Below are 19,781 nucleotides of genomic sequence, written 5' to 3'. Positions count from 1 at the left end.
TGCTCAAAAGAACAAATTAGAATAGTGCACTAATTTAACGAATAAAATATCGAGCAGACAAGTAGTTAAAAATGAATTTCCAAGAAACAGAAAATTATCACGAACAAACTTGAATAATAGATCCAGACAATGCAGAAATTACTGTAAGTACCTTGTGAATAAGTCCATCATCAATAATTGAGCTACTCAGCTTCTTGAACAACTCGCGCAGCGCCTCAATTTCATTTACCGTAACTGAACAACCAAAACAACAGAAAATCAATCATTTCTGGAAAGGAAAATAAAAATTACATTTCCATAACGAACCAAGGCGAAAGGAATAAAAAACTAATTGGATAATTAGCCAAAGAATCTAATGTTCGTCATCATTGTTTATATTAGTTAATTTTTTAACTCAACAATCTCTCCCTTGATGACAAACATAAATAAACATTAGGGATAAGTACTGAAATCGTCCCTAAGGTCTGGGGTGAAAATCAAAATCGTCTCCGACCTTTTTTTGTTATTAAAATCATCTTCAACGTTACAAAACGTTATAAAATCGTCCTTTTCCACTTCAATTTTATTTTTTTTTACCATTATACCCTTTATTATTAATAAAAATAATAAAAAATAATATTAAAAAAATAAAAACAAAACCCCTTCCCCCTCAACCCCCCCCCCTCTCTGTAACTCCCTCACCCCCTCCCTTACTCACCCTCCCCCGTAAATCCCTTACCCATCAACCCTCACCCCTCCCCCCTCCCCCCTCCCCCCTCCCTCCTCCCTCCTCCCTCCTCCTTCACTCCCTCACTCCTCATTCCCTCACTCCCTCACCCCACTCCCTCACTCACCCCTCATCCCTTACCCCACTCCCGACTCCCTCACCCCCTCACCCCGCCGGTGCTCTCTCCGCACCGCTATACCACCGCACCGCCGCACCGCCTGTGATCCGCCACTGTTCCTCCTCCTCGTCCTCACCGCCCGTCGCCTTGCCGCCCTGCCACACCGCACCACTGTTCCTCTCTCCTCGCCACCGACACCAATCTTCATTATCGCCGCCGCTCTGCTCCTCGGAGAAAGGGGGAAGGGAACGCGAAGGGAGAAGAGGGGAGAGGGAGGTTTCGGGAAGAGGGGGAAAGGGGAAGGGTCCTCGCCGCCGCCACCGGTCTTCATGGATGCCGCCGATCTTCGCTGCCGCCGCCACCGCTGCATCGCCGCCCTGCCGCCTGTGATCCGCCACTGTTCTTCTTCTTCTTCTTATTTGAACTGGATTTTTGCTGTAGAATTTCTTAATTTTTTGTGAATTGTTGCTGAGTTTTTATTATTGCTTATTGCTGAGTTTTGATTATTGCTTATTGCTGAGTTTTGCTGAGTTTTGATTATTGTTGATGCTGAATTTGTGAATTGTTGCTGAGTTTTGATTATTGTTGTTGCTGAGTTTTTGCTGAATTTGGTTACAGGAGGGTGAGAGGGTGAGGGGGTAAGGGAGTGAAAGGAGCCGGGAGTGGGGTGATGGGTGAGGGATGTTACGGGAGGGGGGAGGGGTGAGGGTTGAGGGGTGGGGGGTGAGGGAGTGGGCTGAATGGGGAGGCGGGAGGGTGAGTGAGGGAGTTACGGGAGGGGGAAGGGGTGAGGGGTGAGGGTTGAGGGGTGGGGGTGAGGGTGGAGGGTGGAGGGTGGAGGACGGAGGGCGGAGGGCGGAGGGCGGAGGGGGGAGTGGGGTGTTTTGGGGGGGGGGGTTTGTTTTAATTTTTAATTATTTTTATTAATAATGAAGGGTAATATGGTAAAAAAAATAAAATTGAAGTGAAAAAGGACGATTTTATAACGTTTTGTAACGTTGAGGATGATTTTAATAACAAAAAAAGGTCGGGGACGATTTTGATTTTCATACTAGACCTTAGGGACGATTTCAGTACTTATCCCTAAACATTACCAAAGGAATTGAATTTTAGTAAAGTTAAGAAACTTCCCTTTGAATGATGTTGTTTGCTTTTGTGTTGCTTCCCCTTTCCTTTTCAAGAGTAGCTCCCCCTAGATTTATACTCTTCTTTTTGTTCCTATTTACATTATACTTATAGAGAGCACAATAAAGAGCTGCATATAATTCAACTTTGACTAAGGGAGTTTAAACAACTAGCAACACCAAACCAGCCCAATATTCAACATGTCATAAAAAGCAAGTTCCAGTTTTCATGCACAAAAAATCACAGCAGTAGCAAAATTTGCAAATCAAATTTTCATGCCAACAACATTATAGCAGCAGCAATCAACATTCCAAAAAATAATCAAAGATTTACAATCCTGCTACTCATGCTTTATTACTCCCCTTTTGTCATCAAGGGTGGAAAATAGGCAAATTCAAGTAAAAATTGCACATATAACCTGCAAAAAAAGTGTTAATGTACAGTCTAAATCACCAAATTAATTTAAAATAAATGCAGTAGTAGTTAAAGTATTACAGTCATCCCAAATGACAGAAAGTAGTTCAAAAAACACAAGAGAAACAGTTTTCATGAGACAAAAAGTGGAGAGATAGCAGCATCTTCATGAGACAAATCTAAGCATCTGAACCACCCTCCGAATCAGCTTCCTCTTCAGCACCAGTGGCATGATCTTCATTTTGCTTAAGATTATCAATGAACTTCATGAATATAGCCACTCTATTCCTAGATTCTCAGAGGCAATCATATGATTGGATTGGGAGACAAACTCTTGGACCACGTCTCTAACAACATTAAACAGAGCAGATTTTTGTCCAGTAGAGATGGAGGTGCCCTCGGTGGAAGGTGGAGAAGATTCCTTAGGAATGAACTCATCATCTTCATCATCTAGAACCACCATCTTAGAACGAGTAGGTCCTTTATGCTGTTTCACTGAACCACCCCCTTTTAGATATGAATGTCTGTTTTCATAATCCTCATTGGACAAGTCAACATCAAAATGCTCAAAAATACAAGTTAGAAACATGCCATAAGGAAGGACTTTGTCTTTCTCATTTCTAACAGAGTCAAACATGTATCTAACCATCAAATAAGCAAAAGAAATTTCTGTTTTAGTGAGCAGGGCATACAAAACAAGAGTGTCAGTATAAGATACCCTTTGATATGAACCACTTTGAGGAAGTATGATGTGGTTGACAATTTGGTGCAACTGAGCACATTCATATTCTAGGACTTTGTGAGTGGGGGTAATGTCATCAATCAAGGAAACATGTTCACAAATATGAGCCAAAGCATCATTGAAAGAGATGCCAACTCCTTCATCCCACTTAACAGAAGTATAAGCACAAGCCCCAACATTAGTATATTTCAATGAATCACTGATTGTTACATTATTTAAAACAATGTCTCGGCCCTTGACATAAGAATGCACACTGCCCTCATGATATGTCATGTTAGCATAAAACTCTTTCACCAAAAGTGGGTAAACAGGCTTTTTAATGTTAAAAAAATGATTCCAGTCCAAAAATTCTAAATTTTCAACAAAAAGAAAACCTTTCTTTTTCAAATAATTTGGTAAATCAGCAAGAAAAGAGGGACATATGGTACGGTACTTAATAACTCCTTCATAAAAGTCATTATTCATGGCAGACCTAAATCTATAAGGGTTACAGTTGGAGTGAGATGTCATGAAATGGGATTTATGTGCAAAGGGATCAATGTCTGGTTCTCTAACTGATTTAAGAGGGAGCCGAGGTTTATCTCTTTGAGAACGCAAGGGAACAGACCTTGTCTTAGGTTGAGTGGGCTCAGAGGTAGGTTCGGTAGCAGCTGGGCGTTTCCCCTTTGATGAACTTGGCTTCGACAAACTAGGTTTGGATGGAGGTTCCTTCGGAGGTGGCGTCGGCTTGGCTGAAGGTGGAAACCTTGAGGGATTTTTAAGTGCGAGCCATGGGATCTGAACGAGGAGGTGAAGTTGGAGAAGAAGGAGAAGCAGTGAAGGTTCGGTCCTGAAAACGAGTGGAGGGTTTTTGCTTTGCAGGAAGCTTGAATATCTTTTCTCGTGGTGGCTTTTGAGAAACAGTTTTCTTCCTCATTTGGTTGGTTTCTGATTTTTGAAGGAAGAGATGCAGTAAAGATAATGGGGGAGAAACTGAAGGGTTGGAGGAGTTATGGAGGGAGAAGAAGAAGTATTGGTAATCGTACCCAAAAGAAATTTTCTTAAACCATGCAACTGCATCACCTCTGATTTAACTTGAAAGGACTTGACATCACAAAAAGAAAGATTTGATTTTATTTAAAATTAAAAAAGGAAATCAGTTTAAAATTTGAAACTTTTTGGACTTAAGGATAAAAAGAAATAAACTAAAGTAAACAAGCCAACAAAAACAAAACAAAAAATCATAAAACATTCATATTGAGCCCAGAGATAGTTGGGTTTAAGAAAACATATTGGACCACTCATAATCTGATTTTTTGAGGTTGGCTTAGATGACTTTGTACTTGCGACAAGACCTGAGAACGCTGGTTTAAGAGAAAGTTATTCACTTGCCCAAAATTGTCTCATACCTATTTATGAGACAAAAAAACTCCAACAAACACATCAGCAATTTTCAAACAATGAATCATGGCTTAAAATCCCTAGACTAGTCATAAGCATACAAAATCTGTCATCAATTAGTGGTTTAGTGAAAATATCAGCCAATTGCTCCTCTGATTTAACAAATTGAATGCTAATATCCCCCTTTTGAACATGTTCTCTTATTGAGTGAAATTTCACTTCAATATGTTTAGTTATAGAGTGCAAGACTGGATTTTTAGAAATATTAATGGCACTCATATTATCACACAACAAGGGAATATTTTTAGCATTTAATTTGTAATAAGCAAGCTGTGTTTATAACCACATGAGCTGTGAACAACAAGAAGATGCAGCTATATACTCCGCCTCTGCAATGGATAAAGCAACTGTTGGCTACTTCTTACTTGACCAAACATTCAAGGACTTTCCAAGGAAACAACATAAGCCTAATGTGCTCCTTCTATCAACTTTATCACCGGCAAAATCTGCATCACAATAACCAACTGCAGAAAAATCATCAATCCTAGGATACCAAAGACCAAAATTGGATGTGCCATGAACATATCTAATGATCCTCTTAACTGCAGAAAGATGAGACTCTTTTGGTTTAGATTGGAATCTTGAACACATTCCAACACTTTGCACAATATCAGGTCTAGAGGAAGTTAAATACATAAGAGAGCCAATCATTCCTCTATACCTAGTCTCATATACATCTTTCTCAGTTTCTCCCTTGTCTAATTTTGAATTAGGGTGCATGAGAGTTTCCATGGGTTTGATATTTTTCATACCAAATTTCTTAACTAGTTTATTGCCATACTTCTCTTGATGAATAAAAATACCATTTTCAGTTTGTTTAATTTGCAGCAAAAAAAAAATTAAGTTCACCCATCATAAATGAATAACACAATAATAATACAAATTAACTACGTACCAAATAAGTTAGATTTTTCATTTGTTTGTCTCAATATATTAGCATGATCGAGAAAATTAAATTGATTGTCAGGAATTTTACGATCATCGACCGTATTTACTATACGTGACTCCTTCTTAAAAGTTATTCTATACACGTGTGCAGTCGAAAGATAAATTCCGCTTGATTTCTCAATCAGAAAATTTGAGAAGACATAAACCTTCCCCTCGATCAGATCATTCTCAAATATCTTTGCCAAAATAATTCTTGATTGAATAATGAATTTTATCACACTGTAAAACAAATTAAAAATAAAGACTATTAGCACTTATAACCCTATTAAATCGCTCTGTCTTTGATTCGTGCAAGGGTTTACTTATCAAATAAACTTAAAATACGAACAAAAAATATTTATAAACTGGACCTAACACCACTTGAAAAAATCATGGAAAATAATCAGCTTACCTTATCATTCATGAGAACTATTTCTAAGTAAGCCGTCTTATTACTCTTATCAAATTTAGATGGGACTTTCCATAACCTTATAATCCTTGCCTTTATTTTTCAAACTTTTTCATTACATAATCTATCATAGGTAATACTGTTGATAGAATCATAGCTAGTAGCCATTAGGTATGAAAAATAATCAACAAAAAAAGAACTTTGAGGTACGAATTTTTTAGATGATAAATAATTATAACAATTCACTATTACGACTTATATATATCCACACACTAATTGTACACGGTATGAATTTTTAATGGAGATACTTGTTATAATTAGAAAAAATTATATAAATAGAGATACTTGCTAAGTATATATGTTATATACATTAATTATATGCCAATATTTTTAGAAAATAGATAAAAGAGGATATATATATATATATATATATATATATATATATATATATATATATATAAAATATTATTACTATATATGAAGCAGATATAAATTGCTATAATTATAGAGACTTACTATAATTATACCAAATTTAATTATAACTGTAAATAAATAAAATATATAACAATCAATATTTTTTTTACATTCAATATTTACTGTAAATATAAAAAATAAAATAACTAATGAATAAAAATTTGAATAGAAAATAAAACTCTATAATTAAAATTCAATTTGTTAACTAATTAATCTTATGTCCATATATTATTATTATTATTATTATTATTATTATTATTATTATTAATAAACTCATGAAAAAGATAGGTAATAACATTTTTCTTAATATTACTTAATTCAACAGATAGAGATAATTATACTAAAAATTATTTGGTATCTTGCGTTGATAAGATAGAAATACAAAAATTAATATTTTTATATTTTATTTAGTGATAAATTAGAATAAACTATTAAAATCTAATTTATTATACTTTTTCATTCAAAAGATTTAAGAAGGTTTTTAGTTACTAATACAAAAAATGCAAAAAATATTTAAAAATATCAAAAATAATATTTTTCTAAAATATTTTATTAGTATATATTTTTCTTCCTTGGGAATAAGATTATAAAATTTATATAATATAAAATTCATAACCTATATCGTTTAGTAATATATAAATAAAAATATCTGATTAAAATATTTGTTAAAATTAATAAATATCTTGATAAATATCTTTGTCATTTAATGTGGTTAAAATTATAGTTATCACGTGATATATTTTATAACCCGGTTATTTGTAATATATCATGAAAGGTTATATTTTAATTAAAAGTTTAAAATATATCACGTAAAAGATAAAAGGACAAAAGTTATATTTTATCAATATTATTATAATTTAAATACATTTTTTTAAAATATTTTTTGATAAATATTTATTAGTATCACTTGATATTAATGATATAATTATTTTAGGTTAAAAATTTTAGCATATTTCATTCAAAAGGTTATTAGTTTTTTTTTTATATTAATCAGTTTTAGTAATCTATATTTTCAATAAATCAGACATATTATTATTATTATTATTATTATTATTATTATTATTATTATTATTATTATTATTATTATTATTAATAATAATAATAAAATAATTAAAAATATTTTCAATTGATAATTAATAAGTAGTTTAATAATACATTAAATATTGATTTGATATAATTATAATAAAGACAGTTTCTTAAATTAGTATAACTATGTATCATTCATTAAATACTAATTATAATATAATTATATTAATTAAAAATATTTTTCTTAAATAAATTTAGAAGAGAGAATAGTATAATCATTTTGGAGGAAAAATGGATTTACGAAAAAGTGACACCTTATCATAGGGGTGTTATCCGTTTAGTTTGGTTCGGTTTTGGACCAAAAACTAACTGAACCGATATGTTCAATTTCTACAGACACACAATAGTTCGGTTTGCTGCTTTTACAACAACCGAACCGAATCGAACCGAATCAACAGCGGTTTGGTTCGGTCGGTTTTTTCGATTTTTAATTTCTAATGAACAAAATATGAATCACAATAATTAGAGGTTTAAAATAGTCAATAAACTGAAATAATAAGAGTAAAACATTGAAATGGTTAGGAGTTGGAGATTTTTGTTGTTAGGTTAAAAGTTAAAATGGTTAAAACATTGAAATGGATGCATATTTTCGGTTCGGTTTGGTTCGGTTCGGTTTCTATCGAGCCAACCAAAAACCGAACCGAATCGATCGATTTTGTCGGGGAAAAAAACTAAAAAAACTAATTTTTTCGATTTTTAAATCGGTTGTTGTAATTTTCGGTTTGGTTTGCGGTAATTTTCGGTCCGATTCGGTAATTTACACCCCTACCTTATCATCATAAGTTGAAGAAAAACCAATTTTAATATATTAAGTAGAAATAGATAGATAGATAGATTTTTTACTTTAATTTTTTAGTCATTTCCCCTTCAAATATATATATTGAAAAGTTGAAACCCTAGCCCCTCTTTCCAAACACTAGCACCACTACCCAGTCAGTCACCCTCAGCCCTCCTCGCGACCCCCCTTCTGCGTTCTCTCCATCTTCTCTGCACCCAGCCAGCCACCTCCGAACACCTCCCTCGCCACTGTCCGTTTCACCTCGCCGTCCCACTCACTGCGCCATCACCGCACCGCGCCATTCCCCCTCTGCTGCACTGCTGCGAGTTTATCTTTTCCCCTTTTCCTTCGCCAACGTCGCTGCTCCGTTGAGTCCGTTCAACTGCTGCGCCGCCGCCGTCGTGCATTGCTACTCCGCGTCTCTGCTCTTCTTTTCACCGGCGTCTCTCACCTCTCTGGCCATTTCTCTCCTGTCCGTGGTAAGATTCACTGCTCTCTCCTTTCCTGCTTGGATTTTGGCATTTTACTTCATTAATTTGATTTCATGCTAATTAATAATTACTTTCTGATAATGTAATTTTTCATATTTTAAAATTCTATTTTTTTCCATGGATTTGATTTTGATTTTGATTTTTTGATGTTGGTGACTGTTGTTTTCGTTAATGAATGCGATTCTGAACTTCTGATTTTGTTGGCTGATCTGTTTGTAATCAAATCTGCTTAGTTATCCATTTTCTAGAGTTATGCCAAATACTACAGATTAAAAGAGTTTCTGAAACATACAACTTTTAAATTGTGGACAATATCTTTATTGATTCTAAAACTTACAATAAGGATAATTGTGCTTACCCAATAATAATCCAGCTAATGTGGAATCTTACTTTATTTTCCAAGAAAGTTCCATAAGACTCTTATTTTTTTATAAATCAATGTTAAACCTCACATATCCGTTATTGTGTAATTACTAACAATTGGTGTTCTTGATTATAAGCTATTTGATAATAGATTTAGTTTTGATATTTATGTATTAAATCTTTTGTTATATAGTTACATAAATGAATTAGAATTTTAGTCACTTTCTTATCTTAAAAGCACGTTTGATAAAGTCCTAATATAGGTGGGGTTGGAGGAATCATCAAATCACTAATTTGGACTTTGGAGTCCAAATCCAAATCATCAAAACTGTGAATACTTTCTGTTTGCATTTGTTGTGTTCTGCTGCTTCCAGGTAAGTCTCAACCAACACATATTATTGTATTTCCAATTAGTGATCTTTTATCCTTTTCTGTTTTTTAATTCTCGTAAATTGTTGATTGATATAATATAGGTAAGTCAGGATCGAAAATTCCAATTCTTTGGAACTATGAGATAGATATGGGAGATTTAAGAGTTTAGGTAGTTATTTTTTTTATTATGTCAAGAGAAACCATTTAACCAATTTAAAGCCGGATCCAGATCCAAATTAGGATCCAAAATTGGAAAAACTCTAATCTGAAGTCACAGAACCTCTTCGACTCTTCCCTCTTGGTCTTCTCATCTTTTGACTCTTCTCATCATCTAAACTCAGCTAACGGCGCTTATTGTCTTCACCGCAGCCGGCGCTTATTGTCTCCGCCGCAGCTGGCATCAGAGCAGGCAGCTGGTTCGTCTTCTTAAATATTATAAAAATAAATAAAAATAATTAAGGATATATTTATCCTTTTATAAAAAGATTTGTTTCGTCTTCTTAAATATTATAAAAAAATTTAGTCTTTTTTAATAATTTTAGTATTAAAAATCCTTTTTAATAATTAAATCTTTCTAACGATTCTTTAGAATAATTTTTCCATAATAATACACTTGTCCTATAAAGCATGGCCACTACTCCGATTCTGTTTACTGTGTTCTAATAAAAATTTTTTTTAAACATATTTAGACACATTTAAATATTATTACATATTTATTATTTAGTCTTGTTTTTAACATATATTTTTAAAATGAATTAAAAATAATATATTATTAATTCTTAAAACAACAAATATTATAAATATTTTATATAATTAAAAAATATTAAAATAATTTAAAAATTAATTTATATTTTATCAATAAAATATTAAAATATTATTATAATTTATTTAAAAATATTTTTATATTTTAAATATATGTTGTATTTTTTTATATTATAAAAATTTTAAATTTATATATTCACATATTCTATATATTCTATATAGTGTCATCTCGTGTGTGTGGCGCACTTGTCAAATATCTAACCATGAAATCCCTAAATTACTCCGAAATTACCCAAACCCTAATGTACTCCCCATACTCCATTACACAGAACACACACGTTCCTTCACCCCTCACCCAGCGCCACAAACTCTCCCACCAATCCAGACCTCCTCACAGCCTCGTCGTCCTCCCTCTCCTCCGTCTACCGCCGGACAACAGCAACTCATACCAGCAGCCTTTTGTCTCCCTCTCCTTTCCTTGTAGCACCCCTCCCTCTCCGTCGTCCTCCACGGCTCCACGCAGCAGCAGGCCAGAGCAGCACGCATCAGCAGCCGCCGTGGTCCTCCGCGTACAGTAGCAGCACGCACCAGCACTCCCCGTATCGCCCTTCACTCCGCCGTCGCTCAAGCTTCAAGGTCTCGCAGCGCCTTCCATCCGCGCAGTCCCTGTTTTTGCCGTCCAGCCCCGCCGTGTCGTCTTCCCTGCACTGTCTGTTTATCTAGAACGGAGCCCTAGGTGTTGGGATTTTTTTCTAATTTTTCTGAACTTTTTCTTTTTTGACTTCTAATTGGTTTTAGGTTGTGACTTGATAATTTTTCTGTTCGTTATGATTATTGGTTCTTGGTACTGATTTAATGATTGCGGTTATGATGATTTTCAATTTGTTATGATTATTGGTTCTGATTTTCCATTTTTATTCTGATTATTTGTTCTCTTACCTTTTTTTATTCTGATTTTCTTTGTTATGATTCTTTGCTGTTTTGTTCTGAAAAGAGTGGTAAAGATGGCATTGAGCATGAAGATAAATTTCACAAAGGCAAGCTTGAATATGCAGATCTATCACCTTCCTTACTAATTAAGTGAGGAACTCCTGATGATACTCATGGGCCTCAATTGTTTGTTAAAAAGTTTTGGAATTTATTGCATGTTTTGTTAATGAGGCCATGGGCATCTTCTGGGTTTATTATGTATCTATGCGTGTATCAGTGTCAATTCAATGCATAGCAAGCTTGATCTCTCAGAGCCAATGTGAACAAGAACAATAATTATCATTGGGAGGGATGGAAAGAAGATTGGGTTAACACCAAAGATTTGATTAAATCAAAGAACTTCACTTTATTTTCCTTTGTGTGAATCAAGTTGAGTGGTGTTTTGGTTCTTCTTTACTTTTGTTTTCTTTTCTCTTTTGCGAGCTTGTGTAATTTTTTGTTTCTGTTTGCTGACTCACTTCACTGTTTTTATTCTTTTTTATTCTGGTAACCTTTGCCTTAAGTAACCACTAAAGACTAGCCACAGGTTCTACTATTTATAGAACGAACTTTGCCACTTAAACCCATTGCCAAAGGAAATTAGAAGCTAGTACTTTTAGAAGATTTGCTTTGATTAAAGAAGCTCAACCCATTGAGTGATCCTGGTTTCAAGATATTGCATGTTGTTATAACTTGTGCTTTAAAAGAAAAGTGGAATCTCTGGCCATAAATCATAAATCAGTCATAGCAAATATGATTATTGGTTCTCTACTGTTTTTTTATTTGAATTTTTTTGTTATGATTCTTTGTTGTTTTGTTCTGAAAAGAGTGGTAAAGATGGCATTAAGCATGAAGATAAATTTTCTTTAGAACATATTTTTTTAATTAGCGTAAAAATTGAAAAACCGAACGAAACCAAATCGAATTTTTATGTATAATTTGTGCGGATGTTTTTTTTTTTCCTTCTAAAATCCGAACCAGACTGCAAACCAAACACCCCTAGCCAGAGTAGCTGCTATCCTATTTTCTGACGGATACTCAGTATTATTATTTTTGAAGCTCACTTAATTTTTATTTTTTTGTTTGTTTTTGTCAGGTTTCAGATTAGTTGTCAGTGATGGAGCATGGGTCACACTCTGATCAGAGTAAATCAACTTTTTCTCTGGCAGATGAGGATCATACATTTGCAAATTCTATGAGATTCACATTAAATCAAGAGTAAGTAGTGTGAAAACCATGTGTTTTTAATCTTAGGAATTTATTCTTGCATTTTGAGAGGAAACTATATAAAATGACACAGAAATAAAAGAAGCAGTATATATTGCTATAGCTATACAGCTGAAATGAAAGAAACCTTATTGGAGCATTAAGCAGTTACACACCCCAAGAATCTCCCAATTTAGATGCCTAACTGACTGTTCTCCATATTCTCCCTTCTTACTAGTTACAACAAACTTGACACATACGTGGCGCATCCCTTCTGTTTCACATTTCCCTGCAGAAGTCATCGCTTGACCCAATTTCAATTGGTTCCTATTAGCCCTTGATTTTATATTAGAAATATTTTCAAAATCAGTCAATGGAATTTAATATATGTCCTAAGTGTAAGCGATATCATACAAGGTTCCCTTATAGCAACCATGTCAGGAAAATCCATTAGCAAATAGCAATGCAAAAGCTCTGTATCCAACAATTAATTTAGTACCAGGAAATACCTTTGAATTTGAGGCATTTCTTTCCAACCACCAAAATAAAGAAGTAAGCAGCATGCTGCTCTAAATTCATGTCTTCCTTATAATGACCAATCAAACTTTGTCTAGATTCTGCTTTACTATAAATCTTTACATACTTGGTCCTTATACATGATAAAGAGGAGGGTTGCATTAGACCAATGGTAGCAAGTGTAAGACTTTGTAAAAATTCACCAAAAGAATTAATGAATTCTTGAAATAAATAAATATAAACTGAACTGAATCCTTATTGTGAAGCATGAATTTCTCCCACATATCTGTGAGGAGAGGACGGGGGATTGAGCCAAATATCTCTATTGCTTTTGATTTCTCTCTGTATTTTTTGTGGCACATAATTAGTTATCCATTAGTTTAGGTTTTGCATCTCTCTTTTTCACTCCTTCACTTATAGCTTTTATTTTTAGTACTATATATCCTAATGAGGTGATATCATTAATGTTTCTTGCAGTCCAAGAGTTACATTTTGTGGGTACAGCATTCCTCATCCGTCCGATAACCGTGTTAACATCAGAGTCCAGACAACAGGTAACATATGGCATGCCTTTCAACTGTAGTAGGTATCATCATGTGAACTAGATCTCTTCACCTAATAAAGATGAGAGGACAATGATTAATCATGATTGCTTTTCTACAAAGTTTTTCACAGCACCTTTTTTTTCATCATCTCATATCTTTGGCAATTTTCCAAGCCTGATCCTATTGTTTTCTTGGCATTTCAAATTTCATCTTGTTATCATTCAAGTGGTCTTAATCTGATCCTCTTTTCTTTATTTTAGCTGCTCCTCTTAAGGTGGTTTCTGGCCATTTCAGGAAGATATGAGTAAAGTCTAATTTGTTGTCTCATGCATGATTGAACTTGAGGCTGAAATTATTGTTTTGAGAAAAGTGTGGTGAATTAAGTCCTATTCAATGCTCAAAAGTCATATATATAGCATTGACTGGGAGATAGATTGAGGACATGTTAATACCCGCAGGCATTCGCATCAAATTTATTGATTTAATCCAATTATCATTCATTTGGTCTTATTGTGTTCATTGCTTTATCATTATGCAACTGTAGGGGATCCGGCACGAGAAGTTTTAAAGGATGCATGTCAAGATCTGATGCTTATCTGCCAACATGTAAGGAGCACTTTTGATAAGGCTATCAGTGATTTCAAAAAGAGCGAGACTGTAGAGATTGATGATTCTTAATAGTAATATTTTCTAGTTATACACTTGGTTGTTATTCTGTGGAGTGTTGATTCCCCACTGTGTATGGTTGGCATCAAATTTTCATTAATATAAAAGCCCGTTTTGCTTTCAATGATGATGTGTTGGAGACAAGACAAGGGACCTTCTATTCCTGTTTGTTACTTTGGTTAATACACAAGTCTTTTAATTTTTTCTTTAGCAAATTAATGACTTTTGATTACCACATGCTCATGCTCCTTGACATTTTATTTTGCATTGAACTAGTTTTACACCAATAGTTGTTATCATCAACCATGTTTGCATTTGCTTCTCTAGTCTTGGTAAAAAATTCTTGTCATTGGTGCAAATTACTATAACCCAGGCCTAGGGTATTGTTATTTAAACGCGTCCAGTTTTACAATATTGTTTGTGTTTATGATTTTACTAACTTCTTCATTGATTTCTTACCATTTAAAATTCACAATATTCTTAGAATGTTCCATCTGAAACCTACCCACAAATAAATATTAATTTTTTCTGTTTTTATTTAATGATGCTGTTTGGTGGAACCTAAAAATTATTTCATTAATATAAAAATTCAATTACAAATATTTAAATGGGATAAATATTGTTTTGGTTCTTAAAATTTCGGGTTAAAATCAAAATTATCTCTAACATTTTTTTTGGTTTGTAAACGTCCTTAATATTCTATTCTAATTAGTATTAAAGTTGTCTTTCTGAAGACTAATTTTAAAAGGGTGAATACTCATCTCCAATAAAAAAAAATATTCTTTTTGATTCTTGATATTTAACTTTGTGAGATTGGTTAATTTCTCTACTAATGATCCCTCTTTAGAATATACTTACGGGATACGTTAATCACTAATATATCTTCTATTTAATTTTTATAAGTAAAAAATAATTTAAGAAAATTACTAATATTTCTTAGTTTTATACAGTTAATTTAGTCAATGTATTTGAAAAATGTAACAAAAATAAAAATAAGTTACCATATATTTTTAGAAAGAGACAAGAGTCAAGTTGAGTTTTAGGTCTAAATATCGTTTACTCCAGCTTTTTGAAACTTCTACTTAACTAAAAAATAAGTAGGTAGATGCTAGCGTTGAGTGATATTATGGACAAAAAAGATTGGCATTCAATGAAGGTTAAAACATTTAAATATTGTTAGTGATCTTAAAATTTAATTTGACATGCAGATGGTATGCTGAAGAAGATACAATAGTGAACTTCCCCACTGTAAGAATGAAAAGGAAGATGCCTATCTTTGTGAAGAGAGTAGAATCTTGAGCAGTGTTGAGCTGCCCCAAAAACTCAAAATGTACCAACCATGGAAAGAACTACGCATATCAGCAAACTTCAATCACAACCAATACATCAAAAATTTATAAAATATAAAAAGGGTAAAAAAAAAAAGGAATTCTTACATATAGAAGCGATTTTAACACTTGTCACATTTACAAAAATGTTAGTGAAATTCTCTTTGCATGCGAGTTTCATAACTTTAGTTTTCAATTCATGAATCTTCCATCAAGCAATGTAAGGCCTTCAACTTATTTTGCCCCAAGTGGGCTCAAATTGCGTATGGAATATTACCTTTGACAGCAGCTAATTTCATTTTGGCTTCTAACTTGATATTGAATTCATCTACTCGATACTTTTGTGGTCAACATCAATGATAATATTGATGCATTAAGAATATATTACATTATCCTTCAAATCAACTTGGTCGCCTCTTTTGTACTGTAAAAATAAATTTTTTGCACTGCACCAAACAGAGGCTTAAAGGTAAACAGAGCAAACCAAACAATCATGTACAGTTAAACCTGTGTTCAATTTGGCTTGGGTTTTGAACACCCCTATCAAAATTTCTTCAGGGACGGTGCTTTGGTCCATTGCTTCCACCAAATTTCTCTGGTTCAATAAAGGAATCACAAGAATCCGCTGCTTCCACTCCTTAATTTTTATAGCTTATGATACCTCTCTGCCAGTGGGAATCATCAACTTCAGTGTTGAAAATGAAGCTGGTAAATACCGTGGTTACGTCCCTGGCAAAGTGACCAAACAAAATGAAAATATATGATTCAGCTAAATACCAACCATTGCAATTATAAATAACAAATCATATACAATTTACTCCCTTATATTTAGCTTTTCTTTTTGTCAATTCGATCCTTGTATTTCAAATAGTTTTTCAATCATTTACTGCCGGACAACAGAAGATTTCTGCCAGTTTGGAGGTGGAGCCAAAATGAAAACAATTTGAAGTGTGGTGGACCAAATTGAGAAAAATAAAAAGCAATCTATCAAAATTAAAAGTGTTCGAAATATAAAGGGCCATAAAAAGAGATTAAATTGAAAAAGCCATTAAGAGCGAATAATCAAAATACCTATTTTACCGAGTAAGAGTTTAATCGATGCATGGTGATAGAAAGTAATGACAAGAACCCAATGACCATGGAAAACAAATATGTCACTCAAAGTGGTAAGAAAAGGATGTAAATTACTTGAGGTAAGGAAGAGTCATGTGCTTCAATAGGGATGGGTGCCGAAGAACATATTCCCTCCATTCTTCTTTGCTTATCTTACCATCATTGTCAGTATCAGCATCTTGAAATGTCTAATAAAAAAATGGGCGAAAAAGTTATCCGAAGGAAGCATTTTAAAATTATCAAAGATGGAAGAAAAATGCTGCTGCAATCTTTTACCTTATCAATAATGCTTTCAAGAACTTCATCTTCCAAATGCATGTCACATTCAGACATTATCGCAACCACCATTTGCCTAACCTGGAAAATGTTACAGGTTAACAGAACAGTTCGAAACATTGGTAAGATGAAAATTTTGCTGAAACTAATGTTATATAAAATAGTGAACATCTCTATAACTACAATTTTTTTTTTATATCCATGGATTTGACAAACAGAAGCTACTACCATCAGAATTATTCGTCATAAAAATCCTCAAATTATCCTATGCTGACAGAAACAAATTTAGGCCAATAACAATTTCATAACCTGGACATGCCAAGATACTCACTTCTTCCCGCTCGATATATCCAGTTTGTCTCAGGTCATACAATCTAAAAGCAACTGCAAGCAAACAACAAAAGGGGTCAACTTTCCATAAATAAGAATGGAATTAGAATTGGTGGTATGAAGAGTATGTCTTAAAAATGCTTACTGAAGTCTTACAATCAATTTTCTTTTCTAAAGAAGCATATGGATGAAAGATACTGAGAGCATGCACAAATTCCTCAAATTCTATAACACCGTTTCTTTTTTCATCGAAGAGATCAAACACCTAGGAAAGGTCATAAATCAAAAGGGCCCAGATTAGACAAGTCAAATATAAAAACACAGAAAAGAAAAAGAAAAGAAAAGAAAACATATCTTTCAAAGAGTTTTTCACAGATACAAAGTGGTGAAAGGATTTCAAGTTATCGTTTTTGTTCAAGGGTTACATTGGTCAAAAAGTATCAGTTCGGAAGTGATATAGAAGTGAGTTGTGTGAACCATAAAACATTATCGCATGGTGGAAAAATACATTCACCATTTTTATTCAATGAAATACTTGTGAAAATTCTGATTCCTTGAAAGATGTTTTTCATGCAACTTAAATTTTCCTTCCTTTTAATACAACAAATAGGGATAAGACTAAGAGCAAGAAACCATATTTAGGAGGGGGAGGTTGGAAAAGGTAAAGAGAAATGAAAACGACATTAAAGATGAATTACCCTATCAAGGAAAAGATTCTCGCCAACTGGGGTCTTCAATAGTGCCAATTGCAGCTCTTCCTTCAAATAACAAAAAGAGAAGTATTACTGGATGCAATCTAACCACAAATTCAACAACATTGTGGAAACAAAAAGGTAATAGTCAACAAAGATATTTCAACAAAAACTAAGAAACTAGCAGACAATGCACAATATTGGCAGCAAAAAGGCATGCCAGACAAAGTTGCTATTGTCAAATATTTTCATTGAAGCTTACCATACTGTATACACAATCAATACAACTTCATGGTTAATTATAGATACATGTTTTATTGAGTAAATTAGCAAATTATTTCTTGAAGTTATTCTATAAATAAAATTTAATTCTTGAATTTCAGTTATTGTACTTATTAGTGCTGAATTCACAAGAACTGTATTATTTTTCATATCAAAACACAAAAATTTGCTTCGAGCATCCCACTAAGGCCAAGGTACAGCGGGCTTAAAAAGCACTTATAAAGAACCTATAAGATTTTCTACCGTGTTAAACCTCACTGGCAACAACTTGATACATAGGTGCAAAAATTCAAACTAATTCTTGACATCAATGGATTAAAGTAAACCTTCATTTTTGTGTTTTAAATTGTAAACATCATGCCCAGTAGTCCTTAAATTTAATAAAGAGGGAAAAATTGCATTGAAGTCCTTAGAGGATTTTGCTAAAAAGAATAAATTAGAATAGTGCACTAATTTAACGAATAAAATATCGAGCAGACAAGTAGTCAAAAATGAATTTCCAAAGAACAGAAAATTATCACGAACAAACTTGAATAATAGATCCAGACAATGCAGAAATTACTGTAAGTACCTTGTGAATAAGTCCATCATCAATAATTGAGCTACTCAGCTTCTTGAACAACTCACGCAGCGCCTCAATTTCATTAACCGTAACTGGACAACCAAAACAACAGAAAATCAATCATTTCCGGAAAGGAAAAATAAAATTTCCATAACGAACCAAGGCGAAAGGAATAAAACCGAATCGAATCAAAGAAAAAGAGAAGAAACGAACATGGAGAATCCTTGGCGAGGCGAAGGATGTCATCAAAAGAGCTAGGGATCTGGTTTTTCTTGCTTTGCTTGTTGCTATGGAAATCGAAGCAACCAGCTAAGCTGACGAAGAGAGCTTCAACGATTCCGATAAGCGGAATGCACACCGCACAGAGTGTTTCACCGAACGTTAAGCTCGATCTCTAATAGATCCGTTCATGAAAGCACAGAAAGAGAAAGGAAAATGGAATCGGTTATTTTCCCGGAAACCAAAACAGATAACGGAAAAGAGGTAGGAAAAGTTGAGAAAATTGAATTACCAGAGAAATTGCGGTGTCTGGGTATTCCATATCATACCAGTGTCAATGTGTCATAGGAGACTTTTCTTTTTCTTTTTTATTTTTATTTTTTTGGTGTGAATGAAAGGGATAAGAGAGATTCTGCGTGGCAATACTGGGAATTTTATTTTAACGGAGAAGAGAAAGAGATAAAGAAGAAACATGTGACTGTTACAATGAATCAATGATTGTTATTTAATAATCATCTGAAACGTATAAAAACAAATTTAAAAAATAAATAAATAAAATCACGTGACTGTGCATTATGATGTGAACGTGGATCCCCAGAACTGGTTTGACAGGAAGAAATATACGGTAAGTTTTCATGTACAGTTTTGACTTTAATTTCTATTATTTCTATTTAATTAGTATAATATTGTTATCCTTAAAATATTGATTATATTCATTAAAATGTTTGCAATATATATATATATATATATATATATATATATATATTGTTAAATAGCAAATAAAAATAGTATGTCAACCAATTATAACTCAAGAAAAATACTATTTGTCTTTTAAATTATTAGTTTTTAGTCAATTTTTTATTTAAATAA

At 33.3% G+C, this 19,781-nt stretch overlaps 2 protein-coding genes across 5 annotated transcripts; one reads left to right on the top strand and one right to left on the bottom strand.

Moving 5' to 3' along the window:
• Positions 1-8,362: 8,362 nt before the first annotated feature.
• Positions 8,363-14,498, top strand: LOC130948397 (uncharacterized). 4 transcript variants are annotated; one of them, XM_057877116.1, is made up of 5 exons: positions 8,363-8,698; positions 9,337-9,447; positions 12,273-12,394; positions 13,376-13,452; positions 13,988-14,498. In XM_057877116.1, exons 3-5 carry the CDS (start codon positions 12,294-12,296, stop codon positions 14,119-14,121), a joined length of 312 nt encoding a protein of 103 aa, XP_057733099.1. In that variant the 5' UTR covers positions 8,363-8,698; positions 9,337-9,447; positions 12,273-12,293; the 3' UTR covers positions 14,122-14,498. The 4 variants fall into 4 exon arrangements, with proteins under 4 accessions (XP_057733099.1, XP_057733102.1, XP_057733100.1 ...); XM_057877119.1 differs by having other exon boundaries at positions 9,326-9,447; XM_057877117.1 differs by lacking the exons at positions 8,363-8,698; positions 9,337-9,447 and adding an exon at positions 10,446-10,943.
• Positions 14,499-15,465: 967 nt separating this feature from the next.
• LOC130948396 (calcineurin B-like protein 10) lies at positions 15,466-19,388 on the bottom strand. Its single transcript, XM_057877115.1, has 9 exons — positions 19,204-19,388; positions 18,906-19,086; positions 18,702-18,784; positions 17,855-17,914; positions 17,313-17,421; positions 17,158-17,210; positions 16,827-16,907; positions 16,626-16,738; positions 15,466-16,166 (listed from the first exon to the last, which is right to left on the bottom strand). Exons 1-9 carry the CDS (start codon positions 19,231-19,233, stop codon positions 16,076-16,078), a joined length of 801 nt encoding a protein of 266 aa, XP_057733098.1. The 5' UTR covers positions 19,234-19,388; the 3' UTR covers positions 15,466-16,075.
• Between the last annotated feature and the right edge of the window lie 393 nt (positions 19,389-19,781).

The sequence above is a fragment of the Arachis stenosperma genome, chromosome 9 (genome assembly GCF_014773155.1).
Source record: "Arachis stenosperma cultivar V10309 chromosome 9, arast.V10309.gnm1.PFL2, whole genome shotgun sequence".
NCBI classification, from domain to species: domain Eukaryota; kingdom Viridiplantae; phylum Streptophyta; class Magnoliopsida; order Fabales; family Fabaceae; genus Arachis; species Arachis stenosperma.
The sequence above is the reverse complement of the archived record's forward strand: the minus strand, read 5'-3'. Positions and strand labels throughout refer to the sequence as shown.